General features: G+C 43.5%; 2 protein-coding genes across 4 annotated transcripts; one reads left to right on the forward strand and one right to left on the reverse strand.

Moving 5' to 3' along the window:
* Positions 1 to 14,652: 14,652 nt before the first annotated feature.
* LOC120676731 (protein MID1-COMPLEMENTING ACTIVITY 2-like) lies at positions 14,653 to 22,605 on the forward strand. 3 transcript variants are annotated; one of them, XM_039958067.1, is made up of 6 exons: positions 14,653 to 14,791; positions 14,920 to 15,051; positions 18,191 to 18,286; positions 21,268 to 21,737; positions 21,822 to 21,931; positions 22,047 to 22,605. In XM_039958067.1, the coding sequence occupies exons 3-6, from the start codon at positions 18,256 to 18,258 to the stop codon at positions 22,456 to 22,458; spliced, it is 1,023 nt and encodes a 340-aa protein (XP_039814001.1). In that variant the 5' UTR covers positions 14,653 to 14,791; positions 14,920 to 15,051; positions 18,191 to 18,255; the 3' UTR covers positions 22,459 to 22,605. The 3 variants fall into 3 exon arrangements, with proteins under 3 accessions (XP_039814001.1, XP_039814008.1, XP_039813995.1); XM_039958074.1 differs by having other exon boundaries at positions 18,196 to 18,286; XM_039958061.1 differs by lacking the exons at positions 14,653 to 14,791; positions 14,920 to 15,051; positions 18,191 to 18,286 and having other exon boundaries at positions 19,448 to 21,737.
* On the reverse strand, positions 16,358 to 17,473 carry LOC120676774. The gene is made up of 2 exons (XM_039958112.1): positions 17,087 to 17,473; positions 16,358 to 16,921 (listed from the first exon to the last, which is right to left on the reverse strand). The coding sequence occupies exons 1-2, from the start codon at positions 17,443 to 17,445 to the stop codon at positions 16,750 to 16,752; spliced, it is 531 nt and encodes a 176-aa protein (XP_039814046.1). The 5' UTR covers positions 17,446 to 17,473; the 3' UTR covers positions 16,358 to 16,749.
* Positions 22,606 to 23,899: the final 1,294 nt, after the last annotated feature.

Raw genomic sequence — 23,899 nt, forward strand, 5'->3', positions numbered from 1 at the left:
CAATAAGATTGTTAGAGTCACATTCATGCCTAAGAGTGGCAACAAGGACAAGATTAGAGGGCACTATTGGAATGTGATATCTCATGTCATGAACAGAAATAGAATAAATGTCATTGCTCTTATCATGGATCAGCTTGCAGATTTAAGGCTTAACATGGAGATGAACCTATATTTTGCTCCATACATTATGTCCATCATCAAGGTCAAGTCTAGCTTCAGAGGGATATGTGAAAGCAAACACACTCCTTTTAGGCCATTCAAGAATGACAATACTTTTCTTTTGAGGCCTTTGACTCCTTTCCCTGGAGATGATATGGATGCTGAAGCACAGGGGCAGGATGATGATAGTGATGATGATGCTCACATGGGAGCAGCTGCAGCTCAGCATGCCATGCCACCACCGCATCCTAATGTATAGCAGCAGTGGGCTCCTCCAGCTGGCTACTTTGACCCGTACTTTACATCCATGCAGGAGAGCATGTCCTCTCAGATTGCGGGGTTGGCAAGTCAGATGCAGAATCAGATGAACCTCAACTTCCAGAACATGCAGCAGCAGATGTTCCAGCCCATGATGGCTCAGATGCAGGGGGTTCAGCAGAGTTTACACTCAGACATAGCAGCTCTTGATTCACGCTTTGAGGATTTGCCCTCTTCTAAGCAGCTTGAGCAGAGACAGGAGCAGCTAGAGCAGCGCTTTGATACTTTCAGCACATCCTTCACTGGGTTTTCTGACCACTTCTACTCAGTATTTCCGGCTCCAGTGCCACCTCCAGAGTTCTACCTGCATCAGCCGTTCTACCCACCACCACCTCCTCCACCGCCGATGGATTGACTTTTTGGCAATTGATGCCAAAGGGGGAGAAGGAGCTTTGGAGTGCTTGGATCCAGGGGGAGCTCTCATGGAGATTATTCGCTTTCCGCTTTTGGCTTCCGCTTGCTACTCGTGTTTATTTGTGTTGAACTCGTTTTGAGACTGGTGTTTGGATTTGAACATTTGGTTTGTAATGTGTGATGAACTATGTTGGTTTGTGTTACTCTTATCTAGTTATGTTCATCTTGTGGTTGTGAGGTTGTGCTAACCAAGCTAAAATTCATATCATATATATCTTGTATCTTGTATGCCTCGATTTCCACTTGTAGGGAAAACTCCGTCAAAATTCTCAAATATATATATATATATATGTGCTCTTGGTATTCATGCAAATTTATATGCCCATATCAAGGGGGAGTTCTCTCTACTCATCGAACTTGGTGAATTTATTCATACCATATTCTGAAATTTTCAAGAAAAATGAGTAAGTTCTTCCAAAGTTCAATTCCAAGTCCACCTTATGCTTAGTGTATAAAGTTGACTTGAATACTTTTATCACTCCAAAATTTAGTGTTGTCATCAATTACCAAAAAGGGGGAGATTGAAAGCATCTAGGCCCCTAATTTGAGTTTTGGTAATTAATGACAACAGTTTGTGGATTAATGATTTCATTTGAGATAATGAGTATAGGTTGATCCACGGAGGAAAGAGATTTGGTTGTGAACGTGTGGAGTTTTAGAGATGATGTGCAAAGCTCGGGCTCAAGGCAAAGGTATCAAATAGGGCTTTTGCATTTTACCGGTCACACGGTGTTTAGCGGATGAATTAATTCACTTATATATATAAATAAATAAATATATATATATATATATATGTATACACATATCTATACATGTGAATTCCTTTACATATGAAAATGTCTAGGACTAATATTATATATATATATATTATTGGAGTGCTTATATATATAATACATACATACTCATAAATAGAAATTTAATACATACACACACATATATATTTACATAGGTATATTCGTTCTTAATTACATATATATGCGTATATTATCATATTTGCTGCGATTGTCAATATTAGATATTCCATCATAGTAGAATTCGCCTTTTGGATCGAGGACTTGCTCAACAATAAATCCGGAGAATTGTTTTTGAATCGCCATAATCTTTTCCTCCGGTATGAGTTTATCGCGCATCTCCTCGACCTATGGAAAAAGGGGATAATTAATTTCGACTAATTAAAATACGAGTTCAAATATTAACAAGTTTTTTACTTACTTCCTCCTCCCAATCTGTCCAGCCCTTTGGAGGACCTACTAGACCATTGATGTTTTCGCATACATAGTATGCGCATAATACAGTGCCTTGTTTCTGCCTCATACACTTTAAGAGAGAAGAAATTATCAGGTATTTACATGAATATATAATAAAACTAATGAATCATGCAACGAATCATCCAAGTGCGTACCGCAAAATCTGTTTTGATCTTCAATTCCTTGTCAAATTTGCCTGGATGATTTTTAGCGAATTCTTTCCAAATCCTGTGCATGATTAGAACAATTATAGTCAAGTAACAAAGTGATTCAAATTATCGGTCATCGACGGAGTAGTGGTAGAATTACTTTTTCATCATGTTAAGAAGATTTTCGTATTGTTCTGGAGGTCTCCTCAATGAGTCCATAACCACGAGTAGGCTCTTCTCGGGAATTATGACAATTAGGACCCAGTGTTCACTGTAAGATTATACGGAGGCAGCTCTTGGTAGTTAAGGTTTAAACAATTCGATTACAGAATAGAAAGAGTTAGACGGAAGGAATCACTCACGCAAAGTTGTAAGGAAACAATATCAATTGCTTGTTGTGATGAACGCTTATGTACTTGAACAAGTTTTGGTATAGCTCATCGGCATTGTCGTGTAGAATCCTCCAATTACAAGTAATTGGGTCGATGAAGCCGAGGTGAGAGTATCCCTTTCTCCTGCAAGTCTGTATCTCCATTCTACATGATACCGAATAAATCAAGAGATCAATATGTTGAGATCATGCAAAACAATACGTAAGGAGAGTAAAATACTTACAGAACCCACAAGCCGACCATAGAGATGTCGAGGGCCTCCTGATGGAATAGTTGGTAAATTTCTTCCCAGTTTATCCATATAATGGCCTCCCCCCGTAAGAAATCGTCATCTTTAATCTTTGCGCCCTGCATGAAGATGCAATCGGCCATTGCACGCATGTAGCGCTGGTGCAGCTTATACATTTGCGTTGGAAGCACGGACACTACTTCGGGGGGTACAAGAGTTTTGCCGATCTCATACGTCCATTTGACGACCACATCGGCCTTTGGAATATCTTCTCCCCCTGCAATCTGAGCCGCCGTCAGGTTTGATTCTTTCAAAAATGTAACAAAGTCTTGTTCTTGCGTCGTCTGTCCCACTACGAAAGGCTCTATTGATTGTTTCTTTTGGGCTCCATGCTGTGGAACGTCAGACGACGACGACTTTGATTGTCTCTTCTTTTTCTCAGTAGTTTTGATAATTGTGCGTTCGTAGTCTGAAGGGGGGTCTCTCGTAATGAATTTTCTCTTATTTGCTTCGCACATTCCCTTAAAAAATTTCAAATCTATCGGATTTATCACTTTCTCGGGCTCCAGCTTCGGTTTGAAGTGCTCTTTAACTCTTTATTGAGTTATCCGATCGCAATCTTCAAGGCTCATATCCCAGGGTTTAATAGGAGCCTCCTTGGTTTTCTTCTCCTTTTCCTTCTTCTTTGGAGGCTCCTTAGCTAGTGCAGCTACCTTCTTTGCTGGCGGCCGTTTCTGCTTCTTTGCCGGCGGCGGAGGGGGTGACCATGGAGGCGACGGTGACGCTTGAGTGTTCATCGGCGCATGAGATGATGGTGATGGAGAATGTGCCGGTGAACCTTGCCGAGACAGTGCTGCCCTTGGGGAGTTTAGTGGACATGCCGGCCTTGGAGAGGCATGCTAGATGCCGGTCTTGGTGTTTGATCATCCGACTTTAGGACAATGTAGCGCTTATCCCATAGGATGTAGCCATGAAGGGCTTCTGCTAGTGTCCTCTCCCCATCGCCTCCAGGAATATCAAGCTCGAGCGTCTCCCAACCCTGGCACACCTGCTCCATGCCAACTCTTGTGTATCCAGGCGGAATTTGCTGCCCGTGGTACACGTCGCCTGGTTGGGTTGGCATGGCGGTACCGTACGCAACAGTGAACATTAAGTTCCTAACGGCAGTCTGCAGGTCACAAGGTGTCTGCTGGGTGATCTCATCCACTGGAAATCGCTGCGGGGCCGACGCTTCAAATGCGGCCTGGATCCCCGTTGGCTCGGCGACGGCGACGTCTGTGGAAGCGCAGCTGCATTTCCGCTGAGACAGATGATCGGCTGCGACATTAGGCTCTGGAGGCACCGTTTGCGATTGCTATTGCTGGCTCATTGCTATGGCCACTTGGCATTGAATCTCTTCCTCCAGTCTTTGATCGTGTGACATGAGCCGTTCCTCTAGCCTTCGCAAGTGCTCCCGCTCATCATTCTTTCTTCTTTGCCGGCTTCTATATGATTCAATGTAATCCCTGGACCCATACTTCCACGGAACCACGCCTTTGCCTCTTGTGCGGCCCGGATGCTCTGGATTCCCAAGGGCGTAAGTCAGCTCGTTCCTCTCTCTATCCGGCTGGAATGTTCCCTCGGCCGCTACTTGTATGGCCTCCTGTAGTCTCTGGGCTGCTCGCTGGATGTTTGGCCCATAGATGCAGTCACCAGTCAATGGGTCCAAGCTTCCCCCGTGACAATAAAACCATGTCATTGACCTTTCAGGCCAGTTCATGGTCGCAGGTTGGATGCCTCAGTCAAGCAGATCCTGATCCATTTTCTCCCATTTGGGTATTGCAAGCTTGTAGCCTCCTTGGCCTAGAGTGTGATGGTACACTTTCTTCGAGGCGTTGTCTTTGGCCTTCTGCACCTTCTGAAGCCCAAGCTCTAAAGACTTATATTCCACAAATGCATCCCAGTGACCCCTGAGCTTTTCGAGTTCGCCGGTAAATACGGGTGTGGTCCCGGTCTTTATATATTTCTTCGTCAAAATTTTTTTGAATGATTGCAGCTGTTCGGTCATCTTACTCAGGGTCCAGCGCTTGCATATCTCTTCGGATTCAGCTGAAACCGTGAAGTTTTTCTTAAGCTCCCACCAGCACCATTCTTTTTCTCTTTCGGGTACCGCATCCCGTTCCTCGCTTGGATTGGAAGCTTTCCAGAGCATGAAGCTGATCGGGATGTGGTCCCTGACAATACATCCGGATTGTCTTATGAATTTTTTGGAGGCAGCTTCTGGAGCGATCGGTTCACCATCTGGACCAACTTCCGTTATAATGAACCGCCCTTCCAGTTTTTTTGTTGGGCCTCGCTTTGTCTTTTTCTGCTACGACGATGATCCAGACGGCTATAAAAAAACATTCATAGTATTCATATAGATTCAGATGAAAATATGATTGTCGCTACAAATAAGTATAGTTGTGAAATGTACATTAGCACTTTGTTCAGCAGCAGCGTCATCCTGAATAGATGGTGGCTCAATTCCATCACCGGACATATTCAAATATACGTCGGTATCGATGCCATCATCAGCTTGTTCAGCAACATCTCCTTGACCTTCGCCAATCATATTCAACAGGAACGGTTCGTCTTCTGCATCTGTGTGTCGCGGGTCCATCATAACTAAAATATGAATACAAATAAAACCCTTAAAAAATTCTCTAAATAATTCACATCAATATTGACTAAGTAATTCCAAGTATGTCACTAAATAATTCAATAAAATATTCACTAAGTAATTCCCATATTATGACTATACTGAATAGATCTAGTCACAAGGATTCCAAAAAGTCCTTATTTGCCCCGGTCGAGAAAGAGACTATGTTTGGATCGGACTTCGTTTAGCTGGATGTTTCTTTGGATCGTCGTACGTTTAGATAGACGAGTATTGGATGGGACGACAACATTTACATGGACGAGGATTGGATCGGCCTACGTTTAGATGGACGAGGATCAAATCGGCGTACGTTTTGCTGGACGAGGATTGGATCGGCGTACGTACACACATACACACATATACATACACATATACATACACACATATACATAAACATTCATATATTTACAAATTAAATATAATTTCACTATACATTAACTCATGAAACAAATTAACACCTAATTTACATCAAATTAAATACCATAATTTATAATTTAAGAAATTCACACAAAAAAATTAACACATTAAACAAATTAAATTTACTAAAATTCATTATCAACTAATTTCATACTACATCAAATTAAATACCCTAATTTCCCTTTACAAATTAACACATTAAACAAATTTCATATCCTCAAATTTGTAAATTAACACATTAAACAAATTAACACCTAATTTACATCAAATTATGGTTTTAATTTCCACAAAATTCACTAAAATTTGGTCATAAATCACTAAAATTTGAGCCTAATTCACAAATAATGTAGGGTTTGTGGGCGGGGTGGCGGCGGCCCACAGCCGGTGTGCTCACGTACGGAGGCGAGGTCGTGGCGGCACACAGCTGGGCTCGGCGGAGGTCGGGGACGACGAGACCGCGCATCGCATCGATCCTCTGGGCACGGCGCTCGGGGAGGCGATCCTCTGGGCGGGGAAGTCCTCCGGGCGGCGCTCGGGGAGGACGACGGCGGCGCACTGGGCGGGGACATCCTCCGGGCGGTGGTCGGGGCCACGACGCGGCGGCAGTCTCGGGGTCGCGGGGCGGCGGCGCGGAGCTCTCGGGCGGCGGTGCGGACCTCTCGGTCGGGGCAGCGCGGAGGTCGAGACGACGGCGGTGAGGAGGATCAACGACGCAGAAGGCTAAGTGTTGGAAAAGGGGGCGAGGGGAAGAAATATATGGGAGGGGGCTTTTGTCCCGGGTGGAGCCACGACCCGGGACAAAAGGCCCTTTTGTCCCGGGTGGTGGATTCACCCGGGACGAAAGGGTCCCGGGTGAAGCCACCACCCGGGACAAAAGGGCCTTTTGTCCAGGGTCGTGGCTCCACCCGGGACAAAAGGTATTTTTGGGCGGGCCGGGAAAATTACCAGCCCGCGGCCCACCTTTAGTCCCGGGTGGATCTACCATCCGGGACAAAAGGGGTCCGTTTTCCCTCATTCCCGCCAAATCTTATGTTTGTTTTTGTTTCTTTTTACTTCTCTTCTAAAATAGTTTTCATTTGTTAATTCAGTTAATAAATTTTGATTCCAAAAGTTATGGAACAAAATTTCTTATCTCTATATAAACTTGATACACGCAACAAAAATAATTAATTTTCATTCAAGTGATTGGGTCGATGAAATATCTAACTTTTTTGAAACCATATTTGTTATTTTGACCATGCAAAAATATATTAGGTGAACAATTTTTTTCAAACTGTTGCTTTTCGACAAAAAGTGGATTCTATCATGATATTAACATTTAAAAAGTGAATTTTAGATAAAATTAAGCAATTTCATGATATTAATGAGTAGTGTGTGAGTTTGAGAGATAGTGTGTGTTAGTGAGATTGTGTGTGTTAGTGAGAGAGAATATTGTGTTAATGTGAATGTAATTTCTTGAAATAAATAAAATTAGTTGAGTAATCCATTATTGAATGAAAATTATAATTGAGTCTGGTAACTAAATGAAAAATATATAAAATAATATATATAACACATAAAGTATAATTGTACAGTACATATATAATAAAAGTATTCGAATTGCGATTACGTTTTTATACAATAATATAAAATGATTCAATTACATGAAGGATTAGCGGTAACAGACTTTCTCTTCACAAATGTCCCTTGATTATGATCACGGCGCAAGTATGGAGCATCATCATTGGCTAGCAGGATGCATGGATCAGCATTTACTTCGAAAGGTGGAATGGCAACAAAATTATTATATTCTTCTGACAAGTCTGTCTTGTTCTCCACTCCAACGATGTTTCTCTTTCCTGATAGAACTATGTGTCGCTTAGGCTCATCCTTTTGCTTGTTTATCTCCTTCTTTGGCTTGCTGGACATGTCCTTAATGTAGAAAACCTGAGCGACATCCTGGGCTAGGACAAATGGCTTGTCTCTATACCCAAGATTGTTGAGATCAACTATTGTCATCCCATACTCATCTTTTGTTATCCCTCCTCCAGATAGCTTAACTCATTGGCAACGAAATAGAGGCACCTTGAAATTGGGACCGTAATCCAGCTCTCATATCTCTTCAATGTAGCCGTAATATGTGTCTTTTTTCCCATTATTGTCCGTGGTATCCATACGAACACCGCTATTTTGGTTGGTACTCTTTTTATATTGGGCTATCGTATAAAATGTGTTTCCATTTATCTCGTACCCTAGCCAATAAGAACAGTTGTTCACTTATATCCATGTTATGCATTAGATGCTTCCGCAACTAGTTGCAGAAAGTGTTCATGTGCTCACGTGTAATCCATGCCTCAAACTTTTCTGGGAAATTGGAGAGCAGAATTTTCTTGTGTTCCTCGATATATGGGTCAACCAAGGAGGATTGTTGAAGAACCATATAATGCGCTTTCTTGAATGAGAAATCATCTATGCAGACATAAGATTTCTTTCCTAATGTACCCTTTCCAGTTAGTCTCCCCTCATATCGCGATTCAGGGACTCCAATCGATTTAAGGTCATCAATAAAGTCAACACAAAAGTCAATGACCTCCTTAGTTCCGTAGGCACTGGCGATGCTTCCTTCTGGACGAGCTCTATTACGAACACATTTATCAAGTACCCTCATGAACCTTTCGAATGGGAACATGTTGTGTAGAAATACTGGTCCGAGGATATCAATCTCTTTGACAAGGTACACTAGAAGATGTGTCATGATGTTGAAGAAAGATGGTGGAAATATCAGCTCAAAGCCAACAAGACATTGCACCACATCGTTTTGCAGCTTTATCAAATTCTCCGGGTCAATTATCTTCTGAGAAACTGCGTTGAGGAAGGCACATATCTTCACGATGGTTAACCGGATGTTATCATGCAGAATCCCCCGCAACACAACCGGAAGAAGTTCGGTCATAAACACATGGCAGTCATGGGACTTGAGATTTTTAAATTTCTTCTCTGCCAAATTTAAGATTCCTTTTATATTGGATGAATATTCAGATGGAACCTTTATACTGCTCAAGCAGTCAAACATGGTTTCTTTCTCTTTCTTGCTAAGAGTATAGCTGGCAGGACTTAAGTATTGTCGTCCATTATCTCGCTGTTGTGGATGTAAGGCATCTCGTTCTTCCATATGTTGCAATTCTTGACGTGCTTCTACTGTATCTTTTGTCTTTCCGTACACTCCAAAGAATGCTATTAGGTTGACACAAAAATTCTTCGTGAGGTGCATCACATCAATTGCATGACAAACATCTAAGACTTCCCAATATGGTAGCTCCCAAAATATAGATTTCTTCTTCCACATGGGCGTCATTCCGTTTTCGTTCGGAATAGGTTGGCTACCAGATCCCTTTCCAAAAATAACTTCTAGATCTTTTACCATGTTGAGGACGTCTTTACCACTACGGTGCATTGGTTTTGTTCGGTGGTCCGCTTGGCCTTTGAAATGCTTGCCCTTCTTTCGTACCGCATGCCTGATGGGAAGAAACCGACGATGACCCATGTATACAACCTTCTTACAGTGAGTCAACCATATATTATCGGTATCATCTAAACAGTGTGTGCATGCTTTGTATCCCTTGTTCGAATGTCCTGACAAGTTACTAAGAGCAGGCCAGTCATTGATCGTTACGAACAACAATGCTCGTAGGTTGAAGTTTTCCTATTTGTATTCATCCCACATCCGTACACCTTCATCGCCCCAGAGCAATAAGAGTTCTTCGACCAATAGTTTTAGGTACACATCAATGTCATTTCCAGGCTGCTTTGGACCCGGGATAAGCACTGGCATCATGATGAACTTTTGTTTTATGCAGAGCCATGGTGGAAGATTGTACATACAAAGAGTCACAGGCCAAGTGCTATGACCACTGCTCATCTCACCAAAAGGATTTATGCCATCCGTACTCAAACCGAACCTTATGTTTCTCGCATCCAAATCAAATTTAGGGTACGTTCTATCTATTTTTCTCCACTGCAACCCATCAGCGGGGTGTCTCAACATCGAGTCTTTCTTACGTTCCTCTTTGTGCCATCGCATCAACTTAGCATTATCTTTATTTCTAAACAGACGCTTCAAATGTGGTATTATAGGCGAATACCACATGACCTTCGCATGAACTCTCTTTCGGGGAGGCTCCCCCTCGACATCTCTAGGATCATCTTTTCTAATCTTGTAACGCAATGCACTGCATACGGGACATGCATCCAAATTCTCGTACTCGCCTCGGTAGAGGATGCAGTCGTTGGGGCATGCATGTATCTTTTGCACTTCCAGTCCTAAAGGGCAAACAAGTTGTTTGGCTTCATACATTGTGGCAGGCAATTCGTTGTCCTTAGGAAGTATTTTTTTAACAAGTTTGAGTAATTCACCAAATCCCTTGTCGGATACACCATTTGTCGCCTTCCATTGCAGCAACTCCAAGGTGGTGCCAAGTTTCTTCAATCCATTTTGACAATCTGGGTACAACAACTTATGGTGGTCCTCTAACAACTTCTGGAACTTCAACCTCTCCGTTTCACTCTCACAATCTGCCTGCACATTGTGCAATGCCTGCCCAAGATCGTGGATCATTTTTTGCTACATCTACTTCGGGCTCTTACATGGGAATATCGTCATCGAATGCACCGATTCCAGCATTCCCGGGAAAGTGGTCGTCAAAATCTTCTTCTTCATTGTCTTCCATGGTAACCCCCTGTTCTCCATGCTTCGTCCAACAAACATACTTCTCCATGAAACTGTTTGCGAAAATGTGGCTGTGTAGGATTTTTGAAGATGAGTAATCCTTGTTATTGTTGCAATGAACACACGGGCAGCACATAAAACCATTCTGCTTGTTTGCCTCAGCCACAGACAAAAAATAATGCAGGCCATCAATGAATTCTTTCGAACGTCGGTCAGCATTGTACATCCATTGCCGGTCCATCTGCATTTTAAATAAATCGATTTGAATTCTTTACACGTATCGAATAAATAAAATATATCAAACCTAAATTAAACTAAATGTAACATAACATGAATAATTAAAAGATATGCAATATCCATCATACATCTTGATTAATTAAAAGAAGTACTTAATCCATTACTGAACTTAACAAAGGAGTACTATACATGAAACTTAAAAATTCGGACAACAACACATAGGTTTTCAACCATCCTTGCATTGGAACGCAGAATTCTCTAACGTATTTCTTGCTGGAGCAGAAGAAGATGGCGGAGCTGAAACCTCCGAGTTTGGTGGTGACGAACCGTAACGCCGCAATAAATCATCAAGATCAAACGGAGGTTCCTCGCCCCTTGCCATACATTCTCTATATTCTTTTTTCCAAATAACGGAGCGCTGCCCTATGAAAAGCACTAGGTTTTTTGGACCGACGACCTACTCGAGTTGTGCCCTTCTCTCCAGAAGGACAACGATCACCCCCACCGGCACCACTCCCTCCAGCTGCTGAAGCCATATTTTACTGAAAAATACCTTTATTTTTCACAAAATTATAAATTTTTACCATTACAATGCAAAAATTATTTACTATTACAATTACAATGATCAGATTAATAACTCTTGCAAATAACAATGAAATCATATAAAAAAGGCGAAATGTATCATTAATCCTCAAGAAATCTCTAATTAATTGAAAGAAATCTCTATAACTTCTAATTACTTTGACACCCTTCGGTTCGAGGAGTACACTCTTTTCAATATCCAGAAACTCTCTAGAAGAAAAATAAACCTTTATTTCTGAAAATGTATATGTCAGTAACCTCAACCCTGCGGTGATGACACTGCCTTTCGGGGGGACACAGTGCGGTACAAGGATGTCACCAATCGGCCAGTCGCAGCACCAACATTTACGATTAATAGTCACAGCACTTGGCATAGGCAGCGTGCTCGTTGATATGCTCTCAGTACAACAACGGTCATGCTGACTGCGTCAAATGCTGTCTTCTTATCAATCGGAAGTGCTGGTGATGCGACCAACCGATTCGCGACGTCCTTATAGCGCGTGTATCCCCGAAAGGTAGTGTCATCACCGTTGGATAGAGATTAACAACGTATACTTGTTTCGAAATAAAGATTTTTTTAGCTTCTAGATGGTTTCAATGTGAGCCTAAATAAATACATCACTAGAGTGTCAAAATAATCCATTCATAATACAAAATATTCTAATATACTCATTTCATTAATTCATTCATGAATACAAAAATCAACTATCCATAATATGGTCATATATACAAGTACATCACATGAAGTGTCTACACTCATTCTAAAAATTTCTACTATCCACATACTCATCTAAATCTAAAAGAAAATCACACCTACATATGCAATCTAGCTAAATGTCCAAGAAATGAGCTAGCTACACATTTTCTCTATTTCTAAAGCATGAAATGAGCTATACAAGCCAAGGAAGAAGAGAAAAACAAGCCCCAAACCTTTAGCGCCGATGGATGGACGGGGAATCGAAGATCTTCACAAATGTGGTGAAGAAATGAGCAAGAACTCCTCTCTCCCGAGCCAAGAACAGCAAGAAACAAGTGAGCTGAATGGCTCGGGCGGGGGGAGAGGGAAGGGGATAAGGGGGCCAAGGCCTTTTTGTCCCGGTTGGAGACACCAACCGGGACAAAAGGGGTTGTCGCGGTTGGTGTCTCCAACCGGGACAAAAGACCCATGTCCCCCCGCTGGCCCGGCTAGCCGTTGGACCCGGGACAAAAGCCACCTATTGTCCCGGGCCCAAAGGCTGCCGGGACAAATGGCCTAGAACAAAGGCCTATTCTGTAGTAGTGTCTGCCAGCATTGGGGCTTGCAAGGTGCGGTGCACTTGCTCCCTCGTTAGCGTGCAGCCCACCAAGAAGAACCCAAAGGCATCATTCGCATTGCCATTTGCAAATTGCAAGCATCAAGATATCAAGACATCAAGACACCAAGTTAATCAGCCAGCAGTCTCGCACTACATGACTACGAACTTTCAACTAGAAGCTTCTAATTCTAGATTGGGAGCCAATTAGCCCTCTAGGAGTAAGGGATGTTGTACTGCATATTATAGGCTTCTAGTTCCAACCATTGGTAGGATTCATATTGCAATTTGTAACATCTTGCATTACTATACCGTAGGATTGTCGAAACATGAGTATGTAAGCTTCATTTCATGCATGTTTTTTACTTAATTGTGGATTTCCATACATTTGTTAGATGCTTTATCAATTATTTATAATAATTAAAAAAATTGCCTCGATGGACCACCCTAACCTCAAATCCTAGATTCACCACTGTTTCAATATGATGGACCACTACTCCCATATCTCAAATCGAACACGCACATACCAGTTAACATCTAAAGAAATGTCTTCCTTTTGGCTCATTCAACAAGTGCACCTGTCATATATGACCAGCGAATTGAGATGTATCCTAAGATAGAATAACGTGGTCACCGGTGCACGACTTCAAAGTCTTCCGCATGGGGCCAAACTAGCAACTTAAACACAGGACCTATACGTACTTGATGAGCTTTTACATTTCTTTTACACACACTAGTCATGGCAACATTTGCAAAATGATAGATGGTGTGGTGGTATGCACCTTCAACATCTCAACACCTATTTTTGAGATATACAGTACAACTTATTAGACACTCAAAACATATGTACACTCACCCCTATGAACACATGTACGCAAACCCTACTCCTATGAGCATCTTGGAAGATTGAGATGGCAAATCCTTAAGATTGATGAAGTCATCATAGGCGTCTCGCTGTCGATGGGAACATTAGCTACCACTGAAAGCACAACGCCGTTAAATTCTAGAATATTCGATCACATGGGGAGTCGAACCCAGGACTTGAGGTACTACTGAGGCTCTTACAAGCACTAGGCTACAAGCCCTTTCGCAACATCTCAACACCTAGATTAGATTAAAGATGAATATTGGAGATTTTTTTTCTTTGTTTTGGTATGCGGCACCATGCCATAGTAGCAATTACAATAGGATTATTGGCCAACTGGAAACTGGAAGGAATCTCAATATAATAGGTTCATTCAAGTCGTTTTCAGAAGGAAAAGCACCTTCCTCTCTTTCAAGATCTCATTCTCTCTAGTCTCTATCTCAAAACAGGATGAGACATTATTCTCCATCTTAAGTAACCTTTTAAGTCTTTTGTGTCTACTTATCCTGTCAAACATGAAAATCCCATTCATAATATAGTATTGTAGACCACATAAAGTTTGTGAATGATCATATAATTTTTTCACATATTATGAATCCATTAATCTGAAGGAAGCTAATATATTTGTAAACGTTTACTACAAATCAAATCATGGCAAGCTAGCATGTTCCCAGTCAACATGGTTGGTAGGATGTCACGCTCTCATCAGTACTATGTGGGATTTAACAAACTCATACTTTTGGGGGTTGAAGGGAATGGGTAAACATGATACCATGATGGAGTAGACTTTTCTTTCCTAGAAAAATGGTTCCATAGAAAGTTTGTTTACACCATATCTTTACGGTAGACTGTACAAATATGTCCCACAAAATAATAACAACAACAATTATTGTTATTGTTATAGCAAGTTAGATTTGGTACTAAGATGCGGGGCACAATTAAGACTCTCAAATTAGATGCTCTATTGACAAGCTCATATATGTCTTCCAAGTAAACGCTTTAGCCAACCACATTAATTATTTTTCTTGAGAATGGGCTAGCAGCGCGTCGCTGGCGATGGTCCTACTGAGTTGGAATCAGTCTTCTGCAACTGCAAATACGAGCGGTATTTTGTTGTTAGCTAAAGCGTTTACTTTGGAGAAATGGCATGTACTATCTCTTTGCCGTTTTTCTGGTTGAATCCACGAAATTCCCCATATTATTAAGAGTATACCTAACCGAAATCTTTTGCAGAGCGTCTATAAATTGCCGCGGATGCTGCAAAGAGCTACGAGTGCAATATGGTCGGATCGAGCTGACCTGGCTGGGACTTGGGGGAGCATAGCAAAGCAATTATAGCTTGCCAGGGCTTCTAGCGCGGTTTTGGTAAGTGATTGATTCACTACATGTCGACCAGTTTCCAGCTCTGCTTCCTTCTTAATTAATTTAAAGCGGAGATGCTGTCTACCCCTTCCGTACGTCTTGTTTTACGACTAGTTCACCTGAATTTTTTATATATTTAATAAAATTAATATTGGTATGAAACTTCTCACAATTCCTATGATTTTTTTAATGAAAATACTTTCGAAGTGTTTTCTTTTGGCGAAAATCCATTTGATGTTTTGATGGACCATAACAGAAGTTGCACTTAAGCGATAGGGCGCATCCGTGCATGAATGAATGAAGTATATCTGAGCAATTACTTGCAGTTTGCTGATCCTGTTGAAATAATATTCTCTAGCATGCATACCGAAGTTTCTACGCTTTGTTTGGAAGCAAAAGTTTTCTGATCTGAAAGAAATTGGTGCTCGTAAAGGGTGATAGGCAGAGAGGTGAATTAGTCAAATTAAAAATCTTAACATATGGCTTCTATTATTTTGCATAAAACGTAAGTATCTCAATATGCAACAAGATTTAACTATGTGTTTCCATGTCCCTTGTGCACGGTCGTCATCATCAGAGTTGTGCCATTTGCAATATTTCCTGTTCTTCAACTCAGTCGATGGAATACTATGATTTGGGGAAAGCTGGATTTCTTTCTCCCTTAGCAAGAAATCAATTATCTGATCGGCCTTATTGATGTCAAAGCTGTACTTCTATCTATGTGTTGACCTTTACCCACGAGTATGGCATATGTTTCTTGCTCTTAGTCCACTCAACTAAGCCGATATCGGCTTCATCCTCGTTGTCTGAACTCTGAGTGTCAACGTGAGCGACCCGCTTTTGATACCTTCCACTCTGATAATTGCTTTCTTGAGCTGATACCATCTGGATGATATGTCCCAAGCTTTTGAACTCCTGCGATGAATACCTCCCCTTGATCGCTGACAGGAGCCCCTGAAAAGCCAACTCTGCGAGTTGCCCCCACTGCTGTTTCGTACTGCCGTCAGACACTATCGGATCAAATTTGTGAGTATGTTGATCAGGACTCCTGATTGGTTGACCAGCACATGATGGACAGCCTCATTGACTGTCTCTTGGAAGTCCTGGGCACTGGTCGCTTCAGCCGATCCACATCTACCAGAGCCACTGTGATGGAGAGATTTGGCAGTTGAGTCTTCTGCACTGTGTTGGTAGAGAGTACCCTTCCCAGTGAAGAAGCACCACAATACCCCCAAGAAAACACTGAAGAAGCACCACAATAGCCCCAAGAAAACACTTAGCAATCACGACCACCACAAAGGCACCTTCCTAGTAGAAATCATTACTCTATTAGCTTTGAATTAACCGTCCTATCAATTACTATTACAGGGGTATTTATAGGGGGCCATTAAAACACCCATTCGACAATTACACCTTTTTACCCCTCAACAACTATATTCCTCAAATATTCTAGAGGTACAATGTAATTTCCTTTGAGGAATCTCTTTATAGCTAAGCATTCCATGCGATTATGTTTGCCCTTATGAATTCTCCTCGGTTCCGATCTTCGCCAGCCTTCACGGTTTTGAGCCTTTGGCGATCCCGCCACACCTCCGTGCAGGCGTCTCCTTGGTCTTTGCCGAAGCCCTCGTCGTTCATGGAGCCTTCGGCACTGCGTCTTCGCTTGACCGAGCTTGGGCCTTCGTCGATGTAGCCCTTCAGTTAAAATTCGAAGGTGGTGTCTACAACAGTAGCCCCTCGATCGAGGACGTGAGCCTGCCCTTGGAGGGACGAGGCCTCGATATTTTGGCGTGTGCAGTGCGGCCCAAATAAAGCATCATCCTTTTGATCCTTCTCCACAATGTTGTCAATACGTGGGGAGGTTCGTAGCGCGCTGCAATAAGAGAAAAAGAATAAAAAGTATAAAGCCCCTCAAATAGTTATGGAGACATATTACCAACGGCAAAGTGTGGGGATCGAGGCAGCTGGCGAAGACGACCGTGTACTGGCCCGGCTCGGAGACGCGGAAGGCGGTTGAGAAGAAGGATAAGCGTGCGACCTTGGCCTCGGCGGGGTTGGAGGGTGGGCGAGCTTGACGAGGTCGAACTGGAGTGTGCAGGTGACGTCGAGGTCCTGGAGCTGGCGGAGGATGTGGACCCATGTGTCGAACGTGGACCCGCGGCTCCGCTTGCTCGCCACCGCCGTAGCCGCGCGCTCGCCGCCACTGCGCGCCCGCGCCTCTACCTCGCCCTGGGGTAGGCCCCTGCGTAGGCCCGCCGTGCGGCCAGCCCTTGAGAGAGGAAGAGAGCTGACGGTGGGAGAGAGAGACAGAGAGAGGTGGGGGGAGGGGTGAGGGAGGAGATAAGGAAGAGAAAGAGGGATAGAGGGACGTTGCATGGTGGGCCCCGTGATCCTCATGTATTTGCTTCAGCCAATAGCATTTTGCTTCGCCCATCACACGGATCACCACCCCCAACACGTCCCAGGCTCCCAGCCTCCATTTCTAGTGCGGCGGACGCCACCACCCTCCCCTAAAAATATTTTTTTATTTTATCCAAAAATTCATTTAAATCTTTATATATAGAAAAATAAATTAAAAAGTGAAATTTCTACCCTATGGTTATTGTGAACTATAGAAACAAAAAAAATATATCAATTATATTTCATTGTATATAAAAGTTAAGATTGTGGAAACCTCGCTTTCTGAAAGTATGACTTGAGTTATATGAGATACTATATAGTTATAACTATTAGAGAATTTATAATAATTTTTTAAACTATTAAAATACTTCAAATGAAAAATTTATCAACTACAAAGTTTTCGATCTAGTCATTCTCTACAATTTTGATATAAAGTTTGACTTCATCCGAGGTTATATGAAAAAGTTATGAATTTTTTTGCGTGGAACCATTTGTAGGGGTGGGCTTTGCCATTACCTGCCCCTAAAAATTAATTTTCAAGGGTGGGTCAGTTAGTACAGTAGCCCCGCTATCTTTATAGCAACGGATCACATTTTGACCCGTTTCTAGAAAAAAATCGGGTTGTTGCTACCTATGGTTTTTAAGTAGTGGGTTAGTTATTTTTTCATATAGATTTACTCATGTGATATTAAACATTTGATGCCATGATGGGACTGCATCTTACATGCCACGTTTTCTGCAGATCAGTTTGTTTGCGACATTGACTTGCGAGTGCAAGGCTGGTGGTTGTAGTCGGGTAACTCTGCAATGTCTGAAGCAACCCAGTGGTGGCTCCATGGTAGTTTTTCCTTTTTGCTTTTATGGTCACCTGTCATTCAATCACCCTAATTGATTCATCGCTGATATTTTCCCCATCAGACAGTTTATAACATGAGTATTTGCAATTTTCATATTGATTATATAATATGAAAGCTCGTCTAATTTTAATAAACTGCAGTTCGGTGCACGGCTTGCACTACAAATAATAATCGAAACTTGATGGAAGTTTCTTCCAACTCCTGTAGACCAGGACATGTATTCGTAAATAGAATGATCATGAAGCAAAGGTGCAAAAGTTCTATTGAATTGTTCTTATCCATTTAAGGAATTTGATATGAAATTAAATAGTCGCATTATGTGCCTAACTATTAGAAAAATTATTAGGATTTCAAAGATGGCCTTAATTTTAATGTTTTTCCACACGCCCCCACCATAGACATAATATACATTTTCTGCAAAAAATAGTTGGAACTAGAAACATGCATGTCGTGTTGTAACAATCCATGCTTGCAATTAACCAGCTGTACGACCAAGTGCAACTGCATACCAGAGAGCCGATTTAGCTTTTCCTACTAATATGGTAATATTAAAGCCAAAGAGAACCGATTTAGCAGTCCATACCAGGTAGATTGAGTGATGCCCCCATCACCGCTGGTTTAAAATGGCTATCACCGCCGGTTTTGAGGGTGTTGGATTTAACTCAACGATGATAGAAGGAGCTATCACCACCAGTTCTAGACCCGGCAGTGATGCCCCCATTGCAAAAAAAAAGGAGCTGTAGCCGTCGCTGCTCCTGCTCAGGTGCCGCTGCGCCGCGCCGCGCTCGCCCCCGCCCGCGCTGCCGTGGAGGAGAGGTGGCGGTGGAGGAGGGACGGAGGGAGGAGGAAGTGGCAGCGGGGGAGAGAGGGAGGGAGCAGATCCTGCAGCGGGGTAGGGGGAGATCCGGCGGCGGTGGGGGAGGTAGGCGCTCGCGCTGCCGCACCGTGCCACGCCCACGCCACCGCGGAGGAGAGGGGAGAACGGGAGGAGAGGCGGTGGCAGAAGTGGCAGAGGAGGGAGGAGGAAGTGGCGGTGGGGGAGGGAGGGAGGGAGGAGATCCGGCGGCGGTTGGGGAGGGAGGCGCAGCTAGGAGGCAGCGGGGGAGAGGGAGAGAACAGAGAAGGGGAGGAGGGGAGCTCAGGTGAGGATGGAAGAGGCGGCTGGGAGGAAGAGAGAGGAGCAAGGAGAGAGGCCACGAGAGAGTAGGAAGAGGAGGCCACGGGACAGTAGGAGAGGATAAGGATGAGCACGACCTCATCACCGCCGTATCGTAAGACCTAGCGGTGAGAGTCGTAACATGACTCGCCAGTGAGGGTTGTAACACGACTCAGCGGTGTGGTCATGTTACAATTGATGCCCATAAACCTAACACCACTGGTTCGTAATACGAACTGGCGGTGATGAGTGTGCATCGCCGCCGAGTCCATTTGGAACTGGCGGTGATAGGCTATCACCGCTGGTTTGGTTCAAACCGGCGGTGATGGGCCGTTTGCAATGACCATATCTGTAGTCGACCAACTCAGAGCATCAGTCTCAGAAAGTGAATTAGAGCATAACGCAGCATCATCCAAGCCAAACATGTCTCCTTAGTTAAGGATCTTCTCACGCAAAGATGATCAAAATCATAAAGTCAACCATCTCGCCCCAGCTCCTTCAGGACCGAAGCACAGTAAAGAACCTCCAAACATGCTTTGGAAAACATTCACTTAAGTAGATACCTCCCTCGCTCATTCTTTGGGATAGGGTGACTGGATTAGAGAAATATGAATGAACCATATTGAAAAGGTTAATGAGACACAACATCTTCCGCGATGGAGAAATGTCCAATAGAAATCTCTATGGAGGCACATATTGTCGTCGAAATTAATGGGACTGACTCGCTCGGGAGCAGGCATAGGATTGAGGACCTTGCGCAACACACCAATAGAAAGCCAATCCTGATCAAAAGTAGTCCGAACCTAGTTTACAATGAGTGTCTCTGGTACGCTATTAGTTATTAGTACCTGGTATGTAGTACTAATTTGGGAGGCAACTAAATAATAGACTAAGTTGTAACTAAGCAGTAATCCGTGCTGCAAGCCTGGAACTGTAATTCGTGAACAAGGTGTTAGGTTTGATCCTAAATAGGACCACAACTGCGGTTGCAACTCATATTAAGCTGTTTGTAACTGGTTATAGAAATCAGTTGCAGCTCAATCTGCTTGAATTGCAACTACAAGTTTTTAATACATTTTCAAATATCTTCATCAAAAAGTTACCCTTCCACTCTCTCTGATATTGTGTCCCCCTCCCCACCACCCTCATTTCCCCATCCTGCCGCTCTCCCCCACCACTAGGGATGGTAATGGGACATGGGCCTAGTGGTCTCTTCACAATCCAACATGATCCTTAAATTTGTTAGCTCAAAATTATATAAGATTACAGCCCGGCCCTTTAGAACCCGGTTCTTAGATTTTCTAGACCAAAATCAAAGGTCCTTTACCACCCCTACCCACCGTGCTGCGGTGGCGCAGAGCCTCCTTTCCCTTCCCCTCCCCTCCCCCACCACCCTTACCCGCCGCGTGGCAGTGCGAAGCCTCCTTTCCCCACCCTACCCTTCCCTTCTCCCGACAGAGGGGCCGCAGCGGCAGGGCGGAGCCACGGCGAGCTGGGCGGTGCAGAGCTAGGGCGAACGGGGCGGCAACGTAGAGCCGCGACAAGCGGGTCTTTTTTATTATTTTTTTCCATTTTGTAAAAAGAGCATCGCCGCGGGTTCTAGACCTGGCAGTGATGGCTGAGCCTAATCCAATGGATCTCGCAACCGGCAATGATGTTTTTTCACCCAACGGTTGGCATAAACGTTAAACATTGGGTTGTATATGATTGCCCGTAAAAAATGCTTTACATATAGAGAAATATATATTACCAAATCTAGCTGCACATTGGGCTGCATTGTATTATCCCTTGAATGCATGAGTACAGGTGTCGGGCGGACGATGGAGACGGCGTGGAATCCACTCGCGTTGGTGGGGACAGTCCTCACCATCGCGGCCCAGGTGATCGATCGGGCAAAGACGGCTAAGAGCAACAGGCGAAAGTGCGACGTACTTAGAGAACGCGTGGAGATGATATCGGCCCTCCTCAAGGAGCTGAAGAAGTGGCAGTGCACGCCGGACGAGGCGACAAGTACCATGCTTGGACACCTACACGATGCCCTCCGCCGCGCAAATGATCTCGTCGAGTCCTGCCAGCGCAAAAAGAAATTTTGGCACTTCAGGAATGCCCAGAAGAAGGCCGGCGAGTTCGCTGACCTGGACAAACGGATTTCCAACTTCTTGCAGGACTTCCATATCGCCAACCGGATCCTTATTCTCAGTCTCAGCAAAGAACGCTTCTTCATTTACGCACTCGAGATACTACTTGACGACGGCGCTTGCAGGCGCTTACCGAAGGTGCTAACGACCCTAGCCATAATGTACGGCTGTACGCCTATATCGTGGTAAGCTTACGTGGGACCTGGAATGTTGTTCTTTCAGGACAAAAGAGAGGACCTGAAGAGATATATCAGCGGACTGACAAATTGTGACAGTATGTCACAGGACAACCAGAGGGTGCTGAAAATGATGATCAGGGACCTAATGCAGGGGTACGGTCAGACCGGCCGGCCACTCGATCTCTATGATCCTGTCAACCTGCATAAAGCGTGAAAATTAATAAAGCTCGATCGGTTAACTTGTTTCATTTCTATGTTGGACTGGCAGGGATGCAGCGAGTCGATCTCCATCAGTAGTTAACGAAAGAGGAGGCAGAGACCATACCGACGACGTTCTGCTGACGCTCATTGCTCAAACCGCAGCAGATATCATTGGGGAGGCGAGGAACGTGAAACAGAGCAAGGAGGAGTTCCAATGGCTCGCCCAAATTGTGCAGCAGGTGCTTGACCTCATGCAGCATCCAGTGGCTCGCCAGCTCACACGACATGTGGAGATGGGGAAGCTGTTGGAACGTCTCTGGTATGATCTAAAAGATGCGATCGACATCGTCAGGTCTAAGAGCGTCCACAAGAAATTCCATCGGCAGCAAGACTTCCAGATACGCAAAGTTGGGTACAGGATCGAATACTGCCTCCAAGTTCTTCCCGTCATTGCCAGGCCCAGGCGTCACAGCGCATAAAATAAATGCCGATCATGCTGCGTGCGTGGAATCGGGCTGGACCCCGTTTTGGTATCCCCTTTCATGATATATATGTATGTACTAGCATATTGCCGGTTGCTATGGATAATATAATAGATCTGCGTAATATCATTAATTTTGTATTCATTCACTTCGTGTATAGGCCGTACCGTGATTGTAACGTGACTGTCCCCTCTAGGCATGACCTTCGCCATACCAAAATCAGAAACCTGAAGGAGGTGGATCAGATGGAAAGTTTTCTGGAACGATGCTTCACATGCGACTTCAGGATACCTTGGCATTGAAGTCAGCGTCAAGTAGGATGTTGGCTGCCTTGATGTCACGGTGGATTATCCTGGGATGGCCTAATATACCAATGTGTTGCGGCTCATGATCAGTGTATTTTCAAAAAAAAAAAGTTGTGAAACCTACGTGCAATAATGCAAGTTAGTTTTTTTTCTCCAAGTAACAACGTTACAGGCCTAATGCATGCAAGTTTTCAGGTATTTTAATATTCATTATTGTTACCTTAGACTTATCCATGTAACTGTTTCGGCCTCAAACATTGACTCTCTATTTCTAATAAAAGAGTGCAACCAATTGGATTTGGAATACAGCCTAAATTATCATCATTTCTTTCCTTATTCACTGCAACTACTGCCAATTAAGTGGACATATTTCATTTGCATGCCAAAATTAACTTTTAGGGGCCGTTTGGATCCTCTCATTTTGGAGGAATTGAAATCTACTTAATAAACTAAGCTATTTGGCTTAAAATTTACAGAAAATACTTCATGCCTGCGTGGGCAGGTGCCCTCACACGGCACCATTAGACTTCGTTAGCGTTCTTTGCGTCTCTCGCATGCCTAGTGTTTTCATGCCTAGAAATACCAAGTACAAGAATTATAATGGAGGTATAGAAAACTGGTATCTCTAGTTGGTCCCTCCTGGCATTTCTTGGAGACAACTCAACCCGAGGTTTGTTCTTGCCCTCTTCTACATCTGAAATCCTGAATACCATGTTCTTGGTAGAAGATTGTGAGAAAGACCCGCGCAACGTTCTCTTGCAGAATGAGTGGACAACACAGATCAACGCCACTTGACATGCCTATTGCTACGACCTCCATTATAAAGGTCAGGAACTCCAAGTTTTTCTTGTTTCGGACTATATACTTCCGCCCTCAACTATGTGGGCAAAACGACTACTGTATGTAGGACAATACAACACACGGCTGTACATTTGATGAGCCAAAGTATCACATCAACATCAATAGGGTAAAGGCAAGACCCACAGAAAACGACTACTGTATGTAGGGTCGTGTTTGGTTTTTTTCATGAAATTACTGTAGCACGCTTTGACCGCTAATTTAGAATATCAAATGAAGTCTAATTACAAAATCACCTCCACAACCCCCCGTGTAAATCGCGAGACGAATCTAAC

This window comes from Panicum virgatum, chromosome 2K (genome assembly GCF_016808335.1).
Source record: "Panicum virgatum strain AP13 chromosome 2K, P.virgatum_v5, whole genome shotgun sequence".
In the NCBI taxonomy this organism is placed as follows: Eukaryota; Viridiplantae; Streptophyta; class Magnoliopsida; order Poales; family Poaceae; genus Panicum; species Panicum virgatum.

Excerpts from the sequence above, each read along its gene's own strand:
- LOC120676731 (XM_039958061.1), top strand. The coding sequence starts at position 21,165 with ATGATTGCCCGTAAAAAATGCTTTACATATAGAGAAATATATATTACC. Across the intron at positions 21,738-21,821 it reads CTTGCAGGCGCTTACCGAAG|GACAAAAGAGAGGACCTGAA; the intron begins GTGCTAACGACC and ends TTGTTCTTTCAG. Across the intron at positions 21,932-22,046 it reads ATCAGGGACCTAATGCAGGG|GGATGCAGCGAGTCGATCTC; the intron begins GTACGGTCAGAC and ends TTGGACTGGCAG.
- LOC120676774 (XM_039958112.1), bottom strand. The coding sequence starts at position 17,445 with ATGAGGATCACGGGGCCCACCATGCAACGTCCCTCTATCCCTCTTTCT. Across the intron at positions 16,922-17,086 it reads CCAACCCCGCCGAGGCCAAG|CGCGCTACGAACCTCCCCAC; the intron begins GTCGCACGCTTA and ends CTCTTATTGCAG.